Raw genomic sequence first — 24,491 nt, forward strand, 5'->3', positions numbered from 1 at the left:
CATTCCCACCAACAGTGTAGGAGGGTTCTTTTTTCCACATACCCTCTCCAGCATTTGTTATTTGTGAATTTATTAATGATGGCCATTCTGACAGGTGTGATTTGGTATCATAGTAGTTTTGATTTGCATTTCTCTAATAATCAGTGATGTTGAGTATTTTTTCATGTGCTTGTTGGCCATCTGTATATCTTCTTTGGAGAAATGTCTATTCAGGTCTTTTGCCCATTTTTCAGTTGGTTTGTTGGTTTTTTTTTTTTTTTTTTGCTATTGAAATGTATAAGTTGTCTGTATATTTTAGAGATTAAGCCCTTATCAGTTGCATCATTTGAAACTATTTTCTCCCATTCCATAGGTTGTCTTTTTGTGTTTTTTTTTTTGTTGTTTTTTGGTTTTTTTGTATGGTTTCCCTTGCTGTGCAAAAGCTTATCAGTTTGATTAGGTCCCACTGGTTTATTTTTGCTTTTATTTCTGTTGCTTGGGAGACAGACCTAAGAAAACATTTGTGTGGTTGATGTCAGAGAATGTTTTGCCTATGTTCTCTTCTACGAGGTTTATGGTGTCCTGTCTTAAGTCTTTAAGCCATTTTGAGTTTATTTTTAAATCATTTGAAAATTCTGATGATGACAGACTTGAAAAAGAAATAGTGTCCTGATACCACTAGCATAATGGCATTATCATCTTGGATATTGATGATAACATTCTGAGTACTTTTTAATTTTCTTTTCCTTTTTCTCCTTTGTTTTTCGTGTGTGTGTGTGTGTGTGTGTCTGTGCAGGGACTGTCACACATGATGTTGACGTTTGACAAAGGAAATACTTCTTATTGTGGTTTCAGTTGCCACTTTAAAGCATAGATTTCTTTGCTTTAATTTCATCACTCTTGAGATGGTAATTTCTTAACACATGATGATTAAACCATAATGTCCTAAGGCATGCCTTTTAATTAATTAGTATTCTTATCTCCTATGGCTCTGGAAGGAAAATAGTTTTGTATCAATGTTGGTAGAATTTAAAAAATAGCCACTTGAAATTTTTTTTGCTTTATTGTTCAGGGGAAGATCTTCTTTTGAGGAAGGAAGGCCGTATGACTGTTTCGATGCTTGCTGGAACTTCCGTCATTTCCAGCAATTGTTTTGTTTAGCATTTATTTCGCGGGAGGCACACGGCATGATTACATGATTACTTTCGTTTTGAGAACACTGCTTAAAAGTGTGTTTTGCTTTAAGCTGCATCACTCTAGTTTGGAGCTGTGCTGTAAAAACGACATTTTTTATATTAAAAGTTAAAACTTTGAAGAGAGATGTTGGACCAAAGGCCACAAGACATCCAGTTACCTACTATGGGTGATGGAGTGCAGCAAACCAGTGAAAGAAATCAAGAAACCACAGAAAATGAGCGAGGTAAGAACATTTTCACTTGTTTAGAATGAAGGTTGTTTGCTGAAATTAGTATTTACTAAAAGAAAATGTTAAGCAAAAGTTTAGAAGACAGGAATTGGGTTTTGTAATTTCTTCCATCGAGGCAAAAAAAAAAAAATTCCTTTTTCAGTTAACTTCACCATAAATAAAAGTTATAATGGAATTCAGATTTGTAAATGATATCTTGCCCTTACAATTCATATTCATTTTATCTTAATTGATAATGGAGGAAGATTATCTATAAATAACACAGTTCAAATTTAGCTTCCCTCGTACTGAAGTTTAAGTGTGAACCATGTAGTCGGTCCACGCCTAGAATTCATACATGATACAAAATAAATAGCAAATATTTGTAATATTTTCAAAGATTGTTCATGTGCCCTGAGTGGAGTCCAGATAAATTGCACTTTAGAAGTACTTAAGAGTATAATGGTTACCTGTCTCCTCTACTCTTATCTAAACAATTGCTGGAACCCTGATGTTCCTGAGAAATCTCTGGCTATTTTAAAATGCAAAAGAAAAGAAAATGTACTAAAACAAAACAAAACAAACAAACAAAATACAACCAAACCAAAAAACCTTAGAAAACAGTTTGGTAGCATTGGATGCTTTAAATAGCGAGTTCAGAGTAGGTGAAATCCAAATTCTACATCTAACAAGGTAATCTTTTGAAGTTATATCAACAGGACTCTTTATAGTCAAATAAGGTGAAGAAGGGCAGGGCAGGAGGGAAATGAAACTAAAATGCATTACATACTACAATATGTGATTTGGAGACTACAGTGAGTTCTAAACTGCTGTTTAATTTCATTTCAATCTACCAGAGTATGCAGGATTCAAAAATGTTGTGGTAGTCCAGATTAGAATGCATAAATACTTTAGTCCTCTTTTTTTTTTTTTTTTTTTTGTCTTTTGCCTTTTGAGGGCCACTCCTGCGGCATATGGAGGTTCCCAGGCTAGGGGTTGAATCAGAGCTACAGCTGCCGGCCTACGCCAGAGCCACAGCAACGCGGGATCCGAGCCGCGTCTGCAACCTACAGCGCAGCTCATGGCAACGCCGGATCCTTAACCCACTGAGCAAGGCCAGGGATCCAACCGCAATCTCATGGTTCCTAGTCGGATTCGTTAACCATGGTGCCATGACGGGAACTCCCTCATTTTTTTTTTTTTTTTTTTTACAACTTAATTTTTCTGTCTGAGGTTAGAGCCAAGTGGGCTGGGGAAAATGGGATCAAAAATTAGATGACAACATGAAAATATCTAAACCAAATGTTTTAAGAATTAGCCAAACCAGACAATAAGCTTTAGTATTTCAGATTGTGTGGTTATAACTGCAGAATTAAACAAGTGATTGATTAGATTCTGTTAATGACACAGAATGCAGATATTGATAAATGGCATTTCAGCAAAAGTAAAATAATGAAGTATTATAAATGATGCTAGAAAAATTAGTAATCCATATAAAACAACATAATTCTATATTTCTATATCATCTCATATAGAAAAAATTCTCAAATCTCAGATGAGTAAATACTGAAACATAAAGAGCAACTTGTAGCACTTCTACAAGTAAGAGTGGTAGCCTATATTTAGGACTCTAAGTAAAATGAGTTTATTAAACAAACATGAATGTGTAAGCTCCAAAAAAATTAATAACTTTGACTACATTGAAATTTAAATAGTTTAAAATTTAAACAGTTTAAAATAATTTCATAAAATGTGAAAAGTCTAGCCACTCAATTTTCAGAAATACTAAGATTACCCACTGTATGATAAGAAAAAGAAAGTAATCTAATTAAAGCAAAACAATAATAATAAGGGCTAGGAACAGGCAAACCATTAAAGAAGAAACCCAAATGTTAAAAATAAATAAAAAGGGAAGAGGACAAGATGGCGGAGGAGTAGGGGGACACGCTCGCCCTCTCCCACAAACACAACAAAAAAAGCACATCTACAGAATAAATGACTCGCACAGAACAGCAACCAATCACTGGCAGAGGAACCTAAACTCCAATAATGGCAAGAAGTTCGTGACATTATTGGGCAGAACGGGAGAAAAGAGGAGAGTGCGAGAAGGTGAATCCAAGCGGGATGGGCGCTCCTGAAAGGGAACTGCGGAGGAGAAAGGGATCCCGCACCCTGGAAAGTCACCTACACGGGGGAAAGATCAAACGAACTGGAGGAATCTCCAGATGCAGAGAAGAGTGTAGCAGTAAGATGGAGTATGGAAAAGCTGATCAAGAACTGAATGGACCATCTGAACTACGGGCACAGTCACCAAAAATTGAGACGCCTGGGTGGGGGCTGGGCACCAAATCCTCGGCTCCAGAGGTTAGTCCCCGAGAAAGGGCCGGGGGACACCTGGATGGGGGCTGGGCACCGAGACCTCGGCTCCAGAGGTTAGACCCCGAGAATGGGCTGGGGGGGCGGGGCGGAGCGGAAACTGCTTGGGAGGTCTAGAAACCATTTGATGGGGCAGAGACTGCCTGGGAGACTAGAAAACAAAGCTGTCGCAGAGGAAGGGAGCAATACTCTAGGGGCGGGGAAGTGGAAAGCCACATCAGAGGGAACCTGGGAGAAGAGCCTGGTCTGCGCCCATGCTGGGGGGGGAGAGAAGAAGGGGTGGGTCCCCATAGAATACCCCCCACACCACAGCAAGTTTACAAGCCCACTAGCTAGCTGAAAGCTGTGCTTCCCAGTGCATCCCCCACCCCCACCCCCCTCTACGCTCTCGCCGAACCTGGGGCTGATGGCCTCAACAATTGCCTGAAGCCTACCACCGCAGGGGCTGTCCCTGCACAGGCCTGCTTGCCCTTTGGAGGGGCTACACTTCCGCAGAGCAGCACCAAACACCACCAGCCCCCGAGAAAAGGCCTGCAGCCCAGAAAAGCTAGAACAAGCTTAGCCAGGCCATGAATAGATCTGCCTAATTCTCGGATGGTTTTTCTGAGTCAGGCTGCCCTGGGGAGGAGTCTCTTGGGTTTCCAGTGGCCCTGCTGCCCATCCAAGTCCCCAGGGGGTGCCCCACTCCTGTGGATTAGCTGCTCAGTACCACCAGCCCCCTGGAAGAGCCCCTGCAGCCCAGAAAAGCTGCAACAAGCTTGGCCAGACTGTGAAAAGATCTGCCTACATTCTCAGGCCGTCCTTCTGAGTTGGGCTGCCCTAGGGAAGAGCCTCTTAGGTTCTCAGTGACCCAGATAGCTGCTCAAGCCCCCAGGGGGTGCTGCACTCCTGAGGAACAGCTGCCCAACACCGCCAACCCCCTGCAAGAACCCCACAGCCTAAAAACACCAGAGCAAGCTCTGCATGGCCAAGTGAAATCTGCTACCATCGCGGTGTGGACCTCTCAGTCCTGTCTGCCCTCAGGAAGTCCTCCTTTTATTCAAAGAAACACTGTTAGCCCCATCAACACTCCAGAAAAGCCACACTGCCTCAAAAAAGATTGACCAACAACGCCAGCCCTCAGGAAATATTCCACGGCAGTGACAAGGCAAACACTGCCCAATAACGGAGAGTACAACTCCCTCAGGAGAAAGAAAACAACAAGCAAGGTGAAGAAGCTGAGAAACCACCCCCAGTCAAACCAACAGGAGAACTCACCTAAAACAGTCAACAATGAAACAGATCTCTGCAGTCTGCCAGACCTGGAGATCAAAAGAGAAATAGTGAAAATACTGAAGGAATTAAGAGAAGATATGAACAGTAATGCAGATACCCTCAGAAAGGAACTAGAAAATATAAGGAGGAGCCAAGAAAAACTAGAACATTCATTTGCAGAGATGCAAACGGAACTAAGGGCAGTAAAAACCAGAATGAATAATGCAGAAGAATGAATCAGTGATATGGAAGATAGAATAATGGAAATCACTCAATCTGGTCAACAGACAGAAAACCGAATCAAAAAACTGGAAAGCAATATAAGAGACCTATGGGATAATATAAAGCGGGCCAATCTACGCATAATAGGGATTCCAGAAGGAGTAGAAAAAGATAAGGGGATGGAAAATATATTTGAAGAAATTATCAATGGAAACTTCCCAAATCTAAAGGATACTGGATTCAAGATACAAGAAGCACAGAGGGCCCCAAACAAACTGAACCCAAATAGACCCACACCAAGACACATCATAATAAAAATGGCAAAAGTTAGTGATAAAGAGAGGATCCTAAAGGCAGCAAGAGAAAAACAGAATGTTACCTACAAGGGAACCCCCATAAGAATATCAGCTGATTTCTCTACAGAAACACTACAGGCCAGGAGGGAATGGCAAGAGATATTTAAAGTGCTAAAAGGAAAAAATATGCAACCTAGAATACTCTATCCAGCAAGAATATCATTTAAAACAGAAGGGGAAATAAAAATTTTTCCCAACAAACAAAAACTTAAAGAATACAGCAACACAAAACCCAGGTTAAAGGAAATATTGAAAGGGCTTCTCTAAACCAAAAAGAAAGGAAGGAAAGGGAAGAAAAAGGAAAAGAAAAAAAAAAAAAAGAAGAAGAGGAAGAACTAGGACTGAGGAAACTGCAATCAGAGAGCAGTCACTCAAATAAGCCAGCGTACAGATTTAATCATGAACATGCTTCAAACAAAATAAAATTAAAAAGAAAAAATAAAAAAGAGTCATCAAAACCATAAAATGTGGGCAAGGAATATTAGGAAAAAAATAACCCTTTTTGTTTGTTTGTATGTTTCTCTTCTTAATTTTAATATAGTAATGAAGTGTTTGAACTTACAGGACCATCAGGCTAAAACACACAATTATGGGAAGGGGTTAGCATACTTAAAAAACAGGGCAACCACAAGCCAAAACCAAATATTGCATTTGCAAAAAATGAAAAAAAAAATACACTCAAGCAGATAATAACAGGAGACCATCCAACCAAAAAAAAAAAAAAGCAAAAAAACAGAAAGAAAGGAAGAATGGAGAACCATAGAATCAACTGGAACACGAGGTTCAAATGGCAATAAATAATCATCTATCAATTATCACCTTAAATGTCAATGGACTGAATGCCCCAATCAAAAGACACAGAGTGGCTGAGTGGATAAAAAGGCAAAAACCTTCAATATGCTGCCTACAAGAAACTCACCTTAGGACAAAAGATACATATAGATTGAAAGTGAAAGGGTGGGGAAAAATATTTCATGCCAATAGACATGACAGAAAAGCAGGAGTCGCAACGCTCATATGAGACAAAATAGACTTTAAAACAGAAGACATAAAGAAAGACAAAGAAGGACACTACTTAATGATTAAGGGATCCATCCAAGGAGAGGATGTTACTATCGTCAACATATATGCCCCAAATATAGGAGCACCCAGATACATACAACAAATATTAACAGACATAAAGGGAGATATTGATGAGAATACAATCATAGTAGGAGACCTTAATACCCCCCTCACATCAATGGACAGATCCTCTAGACAGAAAACCAATAAAGCAACAGAGATCCTAAAGGAAACAATAGAAAAGTTAGACTTCATTGATATCTTCAGGACACTACATCCAAAAAAAGCAGAATACACATTCTTCTCAAATGCTCATGGAACATTCTGAAGAATCGACCACATATTGGGACACAAAGCGAATCTCAATAAATTTAGGAGCATAGAAATTATCTCAAGTATCTTCTCTGACCACAATGCCATGAAATTAGAAACCAACCATGGGAAAAGGAAAGAGAAAAAACCTACAACATGGAGACTAAACAACATACCACTAAAAAACCAATGGGTCAATGAGGAAATCAAGAAGGAAATTAAAAACTACCTTGAAACAAATGATAATGAAGACACAACCTCTCAAAATCTATGGGATGCTGCGAAAGCAGTGCTCAGAGGGAAATTTATAGCAATCCAGGCCTTTCTCAAAAAAGAAGAAAGATCCCAAATTGACAACTTAACCCTCCACCTAAATGAATTAGAAAAAGAAGAACAAAAAAGTCCTAAAGTCAGCAGAAGGAAGGAAATTATAAAGATCAAAGAAGAAATCAATAAAATAGAGACTCAAAAAACAATAGAGAAAATTAATAAAACCAAGAGCTGGTTCTTTGAAAAGGTGAACAAAATTGACAAACCCCTGGCCAGACTCACTAAAAAGAGGAGAGAAAGAACCCAAATCACCAAAATTATAAATGAAAAAGGAGAAATCACAACGGGTACAGCAGAAATACAAAAAACCGTAAGAGAATACTATGAACAACTATACGGCAACAAGTTTGACAATCTGGAAGAAATGGACAATTTTCTAGAATCTTACAGCCTGCCAAAACTGAATCAAGCAGAAACAGACCAACTGAACAGACCGATCACTAGAAATGAAATTGAAGAGGTCATAAAATCACTCCCTACAAATAAAAGTCCAGGACCAGATGGCTTCACAGGTGAATTCTATCAAACATATAAAGAGGAACTGGTGCCCATCCTCCTTAAACTCTTTCAAAAGGTTGAAGAAGAAGGAATACTCCCAAAGACATTCTATGAGGCCACCATCACCCTAATCCCAAAACCAGACACAGATACCACCAAAAAAGAAAACTAGCGGCCAATATCATTGATGAATATAGATGCAAAAATTCTCAACAAAATCTTAGCCAACCGAATCCAACAACATATCAAAAAATTATACACCATGACCAGGTTGGGTTCATCCCAGGTTCACAAGGATGGTTCAACATACGCAAATCAATCAGCATCATATACCACATTAACAAAAAAAAGTCAAAAATCATATGATCATCTCAATAGACGCAGAAAAAGCATTTGACAAAGTCCAACATCCATTCATGATCAAGACCCTCGCCAAAGTGGGTATAGAGGGAACATTCCTGAATATAATCAAAGCCATTTATGACAAACCCACAGCAAATATAATCCTCAATGGGGAAAAACTGAAAGCCTTCTCACTCAAATCTGGAACAAGACAGGGATGCCCACTCTCACCACTGCTCTTCAACATCGTTTTGGAAGTCCTAGCCACAGCAATTAGACAAACCAAAGAAATAAAAGGCATCCATATAGGAAGAGAAGAGATCAAACTGTCACTGTATGCAGATGACATGATACTATACCTAGAAAACCCTAAGGACTCAACCCCAAAACTCCTTGAACTGATTAATAAATTCATCAAAGTAGCAGGATATAAGATGAACATGCAGAAGTCAGTTGCATTTCTGTACACCAGCAATGAAACATTAGAAAAGGAATACAAAAATACGATACCTTTTAAAATTGCACCTCACAAAATCAAATACCTCGGAATACACCTGACCAAGGAGGTAAAGGACCTATATGCTGAGAATTATAAAACCTTAATCAAAGAAATCAAAGAAAATGTAAAGAAATGTAAAGATATTCCATGTTCCTGGATTGGGAAAATCAATATTGTAAAAATGGACATACTACCCAAAGCAATCTACAGATTCAATGCAATCCCTATCAAATTACCCATGACATTTTTCACAGAACTAGAACAAACAATCCAAACATTTATATGGAACAACAAAAGACCCAGAATCGCCAAAGCAATCCTGAGAAACAAAAACCAAGCAGGTGGCATAACTCTCCCAGACTTCAAGAAATACTACAAAGCCACAGTCATCAAAACAGTGTGGTACTGGTATCAAAACAGACAGACAGACCAATGGAACAGAATAGAGAATCCGGAAATAAACCCTGACACCTATGGTCAATTAATCTTGACAAGGGAGGCAAGAACATCAAATGGGAAAAAGAAAGTCTATTCAGCAAGCATTGCTGGGAAACCTGGACAGCTGTATGCAAAGCAATGAAATTAGAATACACCCTCACACCATGCACAAAAATAAACTCCAAATGGCTGAAAGACTTAAATATACGACAGGACACCATCAAACTCCTAGAAGGAAACATAGGCAAAACACTCTCTGACATCAACATCATGAATATTTTCTCAGGTCAGTCTCCCAAAGCAATAGAAATTAGAGCAAAAAGAAAACCCATGGGACCGCATCAAACTGAAAAGCTTTTGCACAGCAAAGGAAACTCAAAAGAAAACAAAAAGACAACTTTCAGAATGGGAGAAAACAGTTTCAAATGATGCAACTGACAAGGGCTTAATCTCTAGAATATAAAAGCAACTTATACAACCCCAACAGCAAAAAAACCAATCAACCAATGGAAAAATGGGCAAAAGACCTGAATAGATTTTCTCCAAAGAAGATATACAGATGGCCAACAAACACATGAAAAAATGCTCAACATCGCTGATTATAAGAGAAATGCAAATCAAAACTACCATGAGATACCACCTCACACCAGTCAGAATGGCCATCATTAATATATCCACAAATAACAAGTGCTGGAGGGGCTGTGGAGAAAAGGGAACCCTCCTGCACTGTTGGTGGGAATGTAAACTGGTACAGCCACTGTGGAGAACAGTTTGGAGATACCTTAGAAATCTATACATAGAACTTCCATATGACCCCGCAATCCCACTCTTGGGCATCTATCCGGACAAAACTCTACTTAAAAGAGACACATGCACCCGCATGTTCATTGCAGCACTATTCACAATAGCCAGGACATGGAAACAATCCAAATGTCCATCGACAGATGATTGGATTCGGAAGAAGTGGTATATATACACAATGGAATACTACTCAGCCATAAAAAAGATGACATCATGCCATTTGCAGCAACATGGATGGAACTAGAGAATCTCATCCTGAGTGAAATGAGCCAGAAAGACAAAGACAAATACCATATGATATCACTTATAACTGGAATCTAATATCCAGCACAAATGAACATCTCCTCAGAAAAGAAAATCGTAGACTTGGGAGAAGAGACTTGTGGCTGCCTGATGGGAGGGGGAGGGAGTGGGAGGGATCGGGAGCTTGGGCTTATCAGACACAACTTAGAATAGATTTACAAGGAGATCCTGCTGAATAGCATTGAGAACTTTGTCTAGATGCTCATGTTGCAACAGAAGAAAGGGTGGGGGAAAAACTGTAATTGTAATGTATACATGTAAGGATAACCTGACCCCCTTGCTGTACAGTGGGAAAATAAAAAAAATTATAAAAAAATTAAAAATAAATAAACCTCAAAAAAATAAATAAATAAATATATAAATAATGCTTTCTATCCACTCATAAAACCAGTGTTAATCTACCTTACGTACCAATCAATAGTAGCAATTTATGTATTTTATGTATAAATCATATATATTACATATATTATCAAAGTTCCTTAATATTATACAGCATGTGTATCTCTATTACATATAGATATGTAATTTTAAATTGTAGACACCATTGGAATAGTAGTAACTTAGGTATGATATAATTCATTTAAATTTTTTTTGTATTTTTAAAATATTTTATTATATTCTTTCTACATATTGCTATTTTATGTTTTTTTTCTATAGCTGTGAACTAGGAAAAAAAGGGACTTTGTTTAGTTTTAAATTCATTGGTCACCCTGGATCTTTTCTCTTATCTCTCTTTGGAGAAGATCAATATCAGAATCTAAGACAGTATTTATCAGTAAAGCTTCTTTATGGGAAAAATAATTATAGTCTTTAGCTGCTTAGATTATAAAAGTGTTGGATATAGAACTATTTCAGTTACATTGTTAATTAAATAGGTTTTTATGGAGCTGCCCTGGGGTGTTAACTGTTTGTTTTTTTGGTTTGGTTTGGTTTTCTTTTCTTTTCTTCTTTCTCTTTCTTTTTTTTATGGCCCCACCTGAGGCATATGGAGATTCCCAGGCTAGGGGTTGAATCAGAGCTGTAGCCGCTGGCCTACGCCACAGCCACAGCCACAGCCACACCAGATCCGAGCCATGTCTGTGACCTATACTACAGCTCACCGCAACACCGGATCCTTAACCCACTGAGTTGGCCAGGGATAGAAACTGCATCCTCAGGGATGCTAGTCAGATTTGTTTCCCCTGATCCAGGATAGGAACTCCTGTTGTTTTTGTTTTTGTTTCTGTTTTTGTTTTCTTTAACATCCCTTAGTTGAATACATTATGAGGGCTGAACAGCTTTGAAATTCATCTTTCAATACTAAATTCATAGTGGGAGACCAGCATTTTCTGTGATTTTTGTTTTTTGGATATTTGTTCAGTATACAGGTAGGGAGAATTGAGTAAAAGAATAGAAAGAAGGAACTTATAAAGTGAAAGTTATTTATCCTGAGTGTAGAAAACTAGATTTTAGGGCTTAGGAAGTAGGTTAAATAGAGAATAAACCTACCAGGTTCTGCATTTTCAGAAGTACAATAAATTTCCAATTCTTTAGTGCCTTAAATCAAACTAATTGTCACTCTAAGTCCTTCTTTCACTGAGCTGACAGGAACTTTAGTCTTGGTGGTTTGGTGGTATTGAGAGTAGGGAGATTCTTCCAGGGTTATATGAAATTTCCCAAGTTTCATAAGACACTAAAATCTCAAGAGGGTCTTTTTAGTCACCGACTACTTGTAAAAACATATATCTCAATGTTAATAACCCTTTGCCATTAGTTCTGCTATATCTGCGCTGAATGTATGAGGAAAGCCACTCTGTCTGCTACATTCATGGCATATGCATCTTGATTGAGGCTGTTGCATTTGCAGGTGGGATATTTCTAAATACATCACAAGATCGAATGATCTAATAACTAGCCAACTTGGTGATAGAAAAGACTCATTATCATATGTAAATAAAAATGATCATTTCTCATATTGTCAGGATACGAACTACCTGTTTTTCCCCCTGTGGCTTAGAGGTATCTCTCCTCTGATCTAAAGCCCTCTATGAGTCTCAGAATTATCCATTTAATAAGCTAGGATTTTTTTTTTTGTCTTTTTGCTATTTCTTTGTCATTTTGTTGTTGTTGTTGTTGTTGTTGCCATTTCTTGGGCCGCTCCCGCGGCATATGTAGGTTCCCAGGCTAGGGGCTGAATCGGAGCTGTAGCCACCGGCCTACGCCAGAGCCACAGCGATGCAGGATCCGAGCCGCGTCTGCAACCTACACCACAGCTCACGGCAACGCCGGATCGTTAACCCACTGAGCAAGGGCAGGGACCGAACCCACAACCTCATGGTTCCTAGTCGGATTCGTTAACCACTGCGCCAGACGGGAACTCCGGATTTTTTTTTTTAATGAAAGGCTCTCTTATTTAATCAATCTTTCTGGACTAAAGGATACCAAAAAAGCCTGAAGACCTGCTTGAAACAATGAATAGGAAAATATATTTAAAAAATGATTGTTGTTAATAGATGCCAACTATTGCCTTTGGAATGGATAAGCAAGGGGATCCTGCTGTACAGCACTGGGAACTATGTCTGGTCACTTGTGATGGAGCATGATAATGTGAGAAAAAAGAATGCATATGTGTAAATAAATGATTCTGCTTCATCTAGCAGTAAATAATTTTTCACTCCCCCACCCCGTAGTAAAACTATGGAAAAGTCAGAGAGCTAACCCAAGAAAACATAATAAAACCTTCTTTTATTTAATTTCCATTGTAACCCAGACCTGAAAGCACAGCACATATATATCTTTTAATTTAAAAAAGAGAGATTGCCTTATTGGTCAAGAGATGGTCAAGATCTCTTAAGGTTTTCTAAAGTCCCAGAGCGTCACTGCTACCACATTGCTGGTCAAAACTGACCACATGATCAATTCACATTCAAGTGTTGGAAAATGCAGTATACCTCTTGGTGGAAGAAATAGCAAGATCAGATCACGTGTCAAAGGAGTGGTGGACACAGAGAGTCATGATTCTTTGGAGGCCATTTTTTTAACAATTTGCCACAGATGGGAAAAACAACAAATTGTTGACTGAAAACATTAGAACGTAAAACAATGGGCACATGATGGTTGTACTTATTACTGTCCCAGGGCTCTTGGCCTTCTTAATCAATGGAAACTGATAAGAAGCCGGAGAGGAAAATTCAGGCAAGGCTTTTTTTTTTTTTTTTTTTAATTAATGTATAGTTGATTTACAGTGTTGTGCCAATTTCTGCTGTAAATCATGGTGATCCAGTCATACATATATACACATTCTTTTTTTCATACTATCTTTCATCATATTCTATCCCAAGAGACTAGATATTATTCCCTGTGCTATACAGTAGGACCTCATTGCTTATCTATTCTAAATGTAATAGTTTGCACCTGTCAACCCCCAAACCCCCATCCAGTCCATCCCACTCTCTCCTCTCTCCTCCTTGGCAACCACAAGTCTGTGCTCTAGGTCTGTGACAATAGCCAAGAACATGGAAACAACCTAAATGTCCATCAACAGGTGAATGGACCAAGAAAGTGTGGTCCATATGTAAGATGGAATACTATGCAGCCATAAAAAATGAAATAATGGCATTTGCAACAACATGGATGCAATTAAAGTTTCTCATACTAAGTGAAGTAAGTCAGAAAGAGAAAGACAAATACCATATGCTATCACTTATATGTGGAGTCTAAAATATGGCAAAAATGAACCTATATACAATACTGAAACAGACTTACAAACTTAGAGAATAGGCAAGTCTTTATTTGGGCCCCTACTGCATCAGGAGGAAGTGAAAACAAACAGCAGTTTCCCTTGCTTGCTCCCTTGCTGGGGAGGCAAGCTGGTTCCCTACATGGAGCTAAGGTAGGGGTGGGTCTAGGGGTCAGGCCAGAGGGGTGGCTTAGGTGGTGTGCCCACCCTTTGGTGGTGTTGTATGCTAGGGGCCTGCATAATACCCTATTTTTGCTACTGACACCCTGCTTTTACTCTCTGCTCTTCAGAAGTAGCAGTTAGGTTTTTAGTTATTTTGTATCTTGCCCCAAATTTGCCCCAGCTGGGTATGTACGCAGTTACTTTTAGTCCCCTATAGTTTCTTTGTATTCTGCTGCTGGAGATGTTTGTCCAGGTGCTAGCACTGCAGCCACTGCAGCAAAGAGTCCCAGGTCCCCGGTCTCTGCTTGTCTCATAGTCATTTAAAGTTATATGCATTTGGGAGGGAGGTGATATGTGTAAAAATGGATTAAAGAGATATATAGATGGAAGGGCATTAACCCAAATGAAAATGTTAGCTATCTCTTAAGTAGTGTAAATTTAGATTTGTTTTAAATTTCATTTCTTTTATATATCCGCCAAAGAAAAATTTTGTTCAACAAAACAACTAGTTCTCAACTAGATAAAAAAGAAAGAATATATGTTCCTAATAAGTTTAGAGTCTATCTTAAAGTATCATCTACAATTTTTCTCATATCATGAAATTTTATAAGGATAACTATTTTATAATCATATGAAATAATAAAAAGTTTTCATATCAAGAAACATGTACAATACTTTTTCCCTAAATGGGCACTAATAAGAGAAAAACAATTCCTCAAAAGAGATTTATTCCTTTCTAAAGAATCTGCAAATCAGGGAATACAGAACCACCCCCCCCCCAAAAAAAACCAACTTGTCCACATTCCCTTTGCTTAGTTGTGGTAAAAATATCCATCCTAAATCTTTTGATTGGTTATTCTATAATCTTTCAAATATACTGTGCTATCTATTCTTTAAAATAAACTTTCCATTAATTATAAAGTAGATTTTCTTAGAAATATTCAAGGAATGTTAGGATATGCTGATATTTCACCATAGAGGAAGGATATTGAGGGCCTGGGATTGACTTCAAGCTTGAGGAAACTCTACCCTAAAGAGGCATAGATATTTGATTCCTTGGACTCTGGCAGTAAAACCCACAGTAACATCTGGATGGCTAAAAAGTATGTCCTGAGAAATTTTCAAATGGTAAAATGAGGTTGGTTGGTTTGTTTTTCTCCATCTGACACACAGAAAAGTGTCATCTTGTGAAGTATTAGAATAAACTGCCTAAAGAAGTTTTTTAGGTATGGTTACACATGCAAATTTAGTCTCTGTTTTATGTCAATCTAATTTCTTTTCAGGTATTACGTTCCGGTGTAAGGTGTACCTTGCTTGGATATTTGCCATACCTTTGGTTGTTATTGCGCTTTTAAGTTATTGCTTGGGTGAGTAAATTTCTTCCTCTATTTCTTCCCTTATATCTTTCATTTTCAGAGCTTCCTAGTATATGATCCTCTTCCTTTCTGTCTCAATTGTAATCTTTTGTCACTATTCTCACTTCTTTCTCATCACATAGTTAATGGGATCAATTCATGCATTATCATGAATTACACAACCAATTAAGACATGAGGAGATATGAAAATAATTATGACAAAATCATTCACCCTGGTAATTGCACAGTCCATTCAACATTTCCATGATGGTGGCAATCACTATTTTAACTTCTGTTGCCAAAGTTTAGTTTTGCCCATTTAAAAATGTTTCTGTAAATAAAATCATATATCCTTTGCTTCTTGCTGCTTCTGTTCCACATTATGTTTGTATGACTCCTCCATGTCATAACAGATAGCTGACATCCATTGACTCATTTTTGTAGAAGAGGGTAGGAAATTTTTTCTGCAAAGGGCCAGATAGTGAAGAACTTTGTCTTTGCTAGCTCTATGACCTCTTGTCACAGCTCTGTATTTGTAGTTCAAAATCAACCACAGATGATGAGTAAACAATTGAGAATGTCTGTGTTTCAATATAATTGAACATGAACATTTGAATATGACATAATTTTCAAGGGTCACAACATATTATTTTTTAAATTTTTTGGTCATTTTGATTATTTAAAAATGTGAAAATTTAGCCTCAGGTTGTAGTTTGCAGATCCTCGCTGTAAAGTATTCCACGTTGTATATTAGTTTTTGAATCATTCTACTTTTGATGGATGGATGTCTAGATTGTGCCACATTTTGACTACTGCAGCTTTGAACCTCCTTATATTTTTAGTCTTTTAGTGAATAGTGGATATCATTTGAAATATATTTATGAGAAGGTTCATTATGCCGTAGAGTATTCATAGGTCAATTTTTGTAGATAATAGATAATCCAACCAAAAGTGTATGAAAATGCCAGTGGCTCAACATACTTGTCAACATTTTGTTGTCAGTTTCACCCATTTTCAGCCATTCTGATAAGTATGTGTTGGTAAATTTGTTGATACCTGTTGTGACTTTAACTGGCATTTTCTTGATGATCAAAACTATTAAGCTCCTTTTCATTTTATTTTATTATTATTATTATCATAATCACTATTTTATTATTTTTTAGTATAGTTGACTTACCATGTTGTGCCAATTTCTGCTGTACAGCAAAGTGACCCAGTCATACATACATATACTTTCTTTTTTTCATATCATCTTTCATCATGTTCTATCCCAAGAGATTGGATATTATACCCTGTGCTATACCATAGGATCTCATTCCTTTTTCTTTCATGTGGCCTGTGAAGTTCCCAGGCTAAGGGACAAATCAGAGCTACAGCTGCCAGCCTACACCACAGCCACAGCAATGCCAGATCTGAGCTGCACCTATAACCTACACCACAGCTTGAGGCAACACCAGATCCTTAACTACTGAGGAAGCCCAGGGTTCAAACCCACATTCTCATGGATACTAGTTGGGTTTGTTTCTGCTGAGCCACAGAGGGAACTCCAAGATTTCATTTCTTATCCGTTCTAAATGAGTAGTTTGCATCTACTAACCCAACCACAATATCTTGTAAAGGGATGTCCTTACCTTGTGCCTTATTCTAGAGGGAAAAACCTCCACTTTCTCACCATTAGTAAGAAATTAGCACTAACGTGTTTGGAGAACCCAGAGATGAGGAATGTGTAAGGAACTAAGACATCTAGCTGCCAAGACTACAAAAGAGAAACTCATGAAAAGGCCTGTGAACTGCTATGCTCAAGGTCTCCAAGAATAATGACTTCTGCTTTATTTCTACCTTCTAACTCTCGTATGGGTTCTTTTTACTGGTTAACCCAGAATTATGCAGTGATGCTGGTACCTAGTTGACAGCAGGAAACTCAATACAAATCTTGTTAATTATGTTTTGTTTTATTATTTTCATTGTTTTCACAGAGATTAAAACATGTTTCCTAGATTTATAACAGTTACCATAAATTAATATTTTTATTATGGTCAGATAATGCTAGGCTTGCATTATATTTCATTCACCCAGAAATGGCAAGAGTGACAATACAAATGAAATTACACCGATTGCTCTAGGAAGGCCTGTCTAGTCTGAGTCTGAAGTTGAGAGAAATGTGTGTACTGTCAAATTCCGAGCTGCTATCATTTAACCTAACATGAAATTTGTTTTCCAACTTATGTGGTAGTTGTGCAATTCTGACCATGATCATAATCTTTTACATCGCTATCCTGTCTTTTTCCAATGATCTCAAGACAGCAGCATGTTATTTCTTCTGGCTCTTAAAATAGGTATTTATCTCATTTCCAGTTAAAGCTCAGAATGCTCCGTATTTTTGCCCAGATAATTGGATTGGTTTCCAAGATAAATGCTATTATTTTTCTAAAGAAGAGAAAAATTGGAACTCAAGTAAAGACAGCTGTTTATCTGAAAATGCTGACCTGGTTTTGATTAGCACCCCAGAAGAAATGGTAAGGAATTTAATATGCATTCTTTATGAATTATATTGAGTGTGAACATTGGAAATAGTCAAATACCATTATGATCTTTAAAATGTTTCAAACGTGCCTGTCTATATATGCAGAATATTGAAGCTGTATAGAACATGCCATGAGAAATACAGTTGAGAAACCTAGTGATACTTTGTTTGATTCATATCGAGTAGTAGATTTGATCATTAACTTTTGCATTTGAAGGAATAGAAATAGGAGTTCTCGTTGTGCCTCAGTGGAAACAAACCTGAATAATATCTGTGAGGACGTGTGTTCGATCCCTGGCCTCACTCAGTGGGTTAAGGATCCAGCATTGCTGTGGCTGGGGTATAGGCTGGCAGCTGTAGCTCTGATTCGACCCCTAGCCTGGGAACTTCCATTTGCCGCACCTGCAGCCCTGAAAAACAAAAAACAAAACACAAAAGAAAAGATTAAAAAAAAAAAGAGCGAAGGAATATAAATAGAAGAACTTCATCATATTTGGAAACCTTTTACAAGCCACAAAGAGAGAATTGCCTCAGGAAGGATGAGGTTCTCCACTTCACTCCCTTTTGAGGAAGCATTCTCTGACCTCTCAATCTTGCTTTTCTGTCTGTCTCTGAACAAACTCCTTACCACTGATGAAATAAGCATGTAATTGACTATTTCCCCCTAGGCTGAAGTATGAATTTCCAGTGAGAAGACACCATATTTTATTTGAAATTGCATCCGTTGGTGCAGCGTAGAGGTAGAGACACATTAAAAGCTTAATGAATGTTCGTTAAAGAAATAATGATTTCCAAGGCAAGAATTCTATAAGTGAAGAGAATCTCCAAGAACTTTAACAAGGAATCAGGAAACTCTCTACCTCTATACTTGTGAAATCTGTTTTTTCCCTAGGTGACTTATGTGGCAAGCATATGTTTGTACTTTTGTTTAAGAGTAAAGCATATGTTTGTACTTTTGTTTTGTTAAGTAAAGAGTCCATATGAGACAATTAACTTAAAAATTGTGTGTGAAAAAATGTGCAATTAAGATATATTTAAATGTGAATAGCACAACACAGTGGTCAACATTGTTCAATGAGAATTGTGTCTTAATTTTAGGGGAACAAGTATAGTTATGCAGTCTGTCTGGAGATTAGTTCCAATCTAAATAGATATGAACTAGGCTGGAGCGATTTAGAGATGAGTATAAGGAGACTAAACTACTTTGGAAGCAACAAAAGATATAGGAACCTGAATAAAATATGAAAAACTAGGTATGTTAAAAGTAGACACAGCAGCATTCCCATTATAGCTCAGCTGTAATGAATCCGACTAGTATCCACGAGGATGCAGGTTCAATCCCTGGCCTCACTCGGTGAGTTAAGGATCTGGCATTTCTGTGAGCTGCAGTGTAGGCTGCAGACACAGCTTGGATCCTGCGTTTCTGTGGCTGTGGTGTAGGCTGGCAGCTGGCAGTTCCAATCGATTCAACCCCTAGCCTGGGAACTTCCATACGCCACACTTGTGGCCCTAACAAAAAAAGAAAACAAAGAGAGTAGACACAGCAAATCAAAAAGTAAGATGCAGGCTTAAGTTGATAGCTTCTGAAGTCAATAGTTTCACTGCTGAATTTCATGAGACTTTTGCAATGAACATTCTGAGAAAAACTTAAAACTTCCCTTTAAGGTTCCTCTTGGGGTAAAAGTTCTAAATTAGCAGCAGGATGAAGAAATAATGAGAGAAAAATAGAATATAGTCTTTACCTCATCTGGTATCTGTGAATAAGGGATAAAAGTAATGTATAGAAGAATTTTAAAGGATTGTTTAAATAGTTTAATTAAAATATTACATATGTTTCTTTAAATTGCAAAATATTTTTCTTAGTTAAAAATGAGATAAATTTGTTTCATGAATTTTTCCCCTATTTATTCGTACCTGTGTAGACTTATGTTACCCTTTTAACAGGGGCTATCCTTTACTAAGCAAAGAATAATCAACATTTTTCATAGAACAGGCTCTAGGAAACACACTTCCAGTTCCCCGTTACCAAGACCACAATTACTGAACGTCTTCCAAATTTTCCCAGTTCTCCAGTAATATACGCCCTGTTGGTTTCCAACATTTATCTCTTCTTACATTTTTTTTTTCTGTTAAAAACAAACCCTTTCCTAAGCCTACAATATGGATTGTCCTTTTCTCCCTGGATTTCTGCGTTTATCATGGAATCTTCTACTCATCCCCTCTGGTTTCATCTCTTACAGCACATCTTCTACAAAAGTCTCCGGTATAGACTCAGAGGTTCTTTCCTGTAAACTGAAATTTACTTTGCATTGACTCTACTCATAGACTTCTCATCTACTAGAATGTTTTCTAACAAGTTTACATAAACTTCCTTACTATAAATTAAACTTTGTGGGAGTTCCTGTCATGGCTCAGTGATTAACAAATCTGACTAGGAACCATGAGGTTGCGGGTTCAATCCCTGGCCTCGCTCAATGGGTTAAGGATCCGGCATTGCCATGAGCTGTGGTGTAGGTTGAAGATGCAGCTCAGATCCCGCATTGCCATGGCTGTGGCATAGGCCGGTGACTACAGGTCTGATTAGACCCCTAGCCTGGGAACTTCCATATGCCACGGGTGCAGCCCTAGAAAAGACAAAAAGACAAGATAGATAGATAGATAAATAAATAAATAAATAAATTAGACTGTGAATCCAGGGACACTGCTCTCCTAACCTACTCCTTTGTAAATCAGCAGCTTAACCCAGTGAATTGATTTTTTATCCTTTTTTTTAATGATTTTTGTTTTTTCCATTATAGTTGGTTTACAGTGTTGCTGTACACTTTTGTACAGCAAAGTGACCCAGTCACCCATACATGTATACATTATTTTTCTCACATTATCTTCCATCATGCTCCATCATAAGTGACTAGATATTTTTTCAAGTAAATTTATAAAATGCTACAGATGTTGGTATATTAAAATGCCAAAGGTTATCAATGTCACTACTATCAAATAGGAATGTAGTGTTGTGATCTTTCATAATGCCCTTATATTTATCATAAAATTGAAACTAGAGTGATAAAAGTGTCAAGCTTATGGCTTCCTAGCTATTCAACTGCAGAATCGACTCAATAACTTTCTGTGTATAATATAATTCTGTAGTTAGAGAAAAAGGCTCTAAGGCAGGAAAAAATTTTCAACATTGAATGAATGAGAAGAGGAGAAATATCGGCAAAAAATATTTCCCCAGAATGATAGCTTTAGAAATGTAAATATTGGGCAAAAAATGCAATTTAAGAATTAGATTATAAAGGAACTGGATGCATGAGGGTGTGTGTGTGTGTGTGTGTGTGTGTGTATGTACGCATGCATGTGCATGTAATAGTCTGCGAGAAAAGTTGAGGTAAAATATTACATTAAACTCTATGTAATAATATTTCTACGAAGTGGAAAAACATTACAATAAATATCTGATGATTAGGGAGACTATACAAGGTTCAAATGAAAAGTCTAACTTTCCAGGAATTTACAGTTTTAAAATTCTGGATGAATAGATTTTCATATTGAATATTTATCAATTTGGAATCAAAAGGATCTTAAAGAAAATGTATCTCACCTCTTTGCTTCACATATGAAAAAACTGAGGGTCAGAGGATAAAATACTCAAAATTGCATGGCTATGTTCTGGTGAAACCAGGGGTTGAAATTTGGCATCTTACTCCTTACAACCTGCAAAACAAGAGGGACAGAAGAGGTTGTAGTTATCAACTGACGAGTAAAGTGATGAATTTTATTTTGTCTCTAAAGCAATTTCTTAAGCGATATAAGTGTACTTCTGATCACTGGATTCATCCAGGAAGTCAAACAAAACCATGGACAGAAAGAAGCACACTTAACCACTGGTGAGTTTCTTTTTTTCTGGGATTTTTTAAATTTAGGTAATACAACCTTCTCTAGAACCTGTACATGAGCTACATTTCTTTGGAGGCTACAATTTGTGCACATGTTGGAAAAATGGAATAGGATTGAGATTAGTTGCAAAAGTCAAACAGAGAGGCTGAAAATCAAGATAGTAGAGGGAAGATCTCTTAGTTGGCTATTTTAAAAATAAAGACCTGAGATTCATATACACAGTAGAAAATTAAAGTTTTGCTTGATTTTAACCTATTTTCTCCAATTTTGCATCTAGTCCACAAGTTTCATGCTACCTGTTTGCTGACATCGTTAACAGTTCAAGTTTAATTTTTAAATTTTAACCTGATTTTATTTGCACTGATCATGCAGTTTATCTTGGACTTTATACTTTCCATTTCACAATATGGAAAAATTGGATCTAAAGAATTGAGTTCACTACACACAGGACCCCAGTAGTACCACCCCAAATGGTGACTTCGAGCCACTTAGCCATTTTGCTCATGTTAGAATTTCTTTTTTAAAAAATTTATTTTTTATTTTTGCTTCTTTTTAGGGCTGCTCGTGTGGCATATGGAAGTTCCCAGGCTGGGGGTCGAATCAGAGCTACAGCTGCCAGGCTTATGCCACAGCCACAGCAACACTGGATCCGAGCCACCTCTGCAGTCTACACCACAGCTCATGCAATGCCAGATACTTAACACACTGAGTGAGGACAGGGATTGAATCTGCATCCTCCTGGTTACTAGTTGGGTTTGTTACTGCTGAGCCACAAAGGGAACTCCCCTGTTAGAATTTCTCAATAGCAACACAAGTAACATTTTGGACTGAATAATTGTTGTGTGGAGGAAGCACTTTTGTGTTTATCATAGGGTTCCAGTAGCACCTCTGACCTCTACCCACTAAACAGTAGCAATTCCCCCTGCCCCCTCCACTTGTGACAACCGACAATTTCTCCAGACACTTCCAAGTGTCCCTTGCAGGGGCGGGTGGAAGGCAAAAATCACCCTGGGTTTAAGAACCATTGGTTTATACAAACTGACGATTCTAGTCATTACATATAACTTAATGTCAGTTTAACAAATATAAATTCTTGTAAGGAAGACTCTTAGGGTCCAATTTGTGCAGATATCTTAACCCTTGTAAGAGATAACTATGTCACAGCACACTTTTTCAGAACTCCGAACAAATACTTTTTAAAAGGTGTCATTGGGCAAGGGAGAAATCATAGGAGTCCCTAGTACTTAGTGTTTAATTCCTTTATTGTAGGCTTACCACTAAAGAGAATGAAGTATGTCCTTACCTTAATGAAGATGGTATTGCAACAGCGAGATGCTATACAGAAAGAAAATGGATTTGCAAGAAAAAAATTCGCTGAGTAAGTATTTCTCAGAATGGACTTAACAACCATCGGTAAGACAGTTTTAATATTTGTAACATATTTTTTCTTTCCCTCTGTTGAAACTGTTCACATTTCACTATGATATTGTAGCCTGATAAAACATCTTGATAACTGTTAATTTCCTTATTTTTTTTTCTATTTTTCTAGTGGACTGGACCTTAGTTTTCTATATCAATTTTAGAAGAAACATAATTTCACAGAATCTATAGGTCAATTTGGGGAGTGTTGTTTTTACAATGCATAATTTTGTATTGATTTTTTTAAGTTTCATTATAGTTGATTTACAAGGTTGTGACAATTTCTGCTGTACAACAAAGTGATTCAGCTATACATATGAACATATCCATTCTCTTTCAGATTCTTTTCCTACATTGGTTATCACAGAATATTGAATAGAGTTCCCTGTGCTATACAGCAGTTCCCCATTGGCCGATAATTCCATATACCTCAGTGTGCATATGCCAATCCCAGAGCCCCATTCCATCCCTCCACTCCGATCCCCTTTGGTAACCATAAGTTTTCCAAACTCTGTGAATCTGTTCAGTTCTGCAAATAAGTTCATTTGTATCCTTTTTTTAGATTCTGTACATAAGTGATATCATATGATGTTTGCCTTTTACTAACTTCACTTAATATGATAATTTCTAGGTCCAATTGCAAATGGCATTATATTACTCTTTTTATGACTTAGTAATATTCCATTATATATATGATGTGCATATTATATATATACAATGTGTGTGTATATACATATATATGTAATACACAATCTCTAGGTCCATCTGCAAATGGCATTATTTTATTCTTTTTTATGGCTGAGTAATATTCCATTGTATATATGTGTGTGTTATATATATGATATATACATATATCACATCTTCTTCATCCATTCCCCTGTCGATGGACATTTAGGTTGCTTCCATGTCTTGGCCATTGTAAATAGTGTTGCAATGAATATTATGGTGCATGTATCTTTTCAAATATGGTCTTTTTTTTCCAGATAGATGTCCAGGAGTGGGTTTATTAGATCATATGGTAGTTCTATTTTCAGTTTTTTGAAGACCCTTTCTACTCTTTTCCATAATGCTTGCAACAATTTTCATTCCCACCAACAGTGTAAGAGGTTTCTTTTTCTCTGCACCCTCTCCAGCATTTAGTCTTTGTAGACATCTTGATGATGGCCATTCTGGCTGGTGTATGGTGGTACTTCACAGTATTTTTGATTTGCATTTCTCTAATAATTAGTTATGTTGAACAGC

At 37.4% G+C, this 24,491-nt stretch overlaps 1 protein-coding gene across 1 annotated transcript in view; it reads left to right on the forward strand.

Annotated features, from left to right (window-relative positions):
- The window catches only part of CLEC2B (C-type lectin domain family 2, member B), a 28,501-nt gene continuing 5,092 nt past the window's right edge, over positions 1,083 to 24,491 (forward strand). Inside the window, 5 exon segments of the mRNA NM_001256364.1 lie at positions 1,083 to 1,399; positions 15,341 to 15,424; positions 17,768 to 17,928; positions 21,726 to 21,820; positions 23,100 to 23,208. Of these exon segments, the coding sequence (NP_001243293.1) occupies positions 1,300 to 1,399; positions 15,341 to 15,424; positions 17,768 to 17,928; positions 21,726 to 21,820; positions 23,100 to 23,208 (549 nt within the window). The 5' untranslated portion in view covers positions 1,083 to 1,299.

Source organism: Sus scrofa, chromosome 5 (assembly GCF_000003025.6).
Source record: "Sus scrofa isolate TJ Tabasco breed Duroc chromosome 5, Sscrofa11.1, whole genome shotgun sequence".
In the NCBI taxonomy this organism is placed as follows: domain Eukaryota; kingdom Metazoa; phylum Chordata; class Mammalia; order Artiodactyla; family Suidae; genus Sus; species Sus scrofa.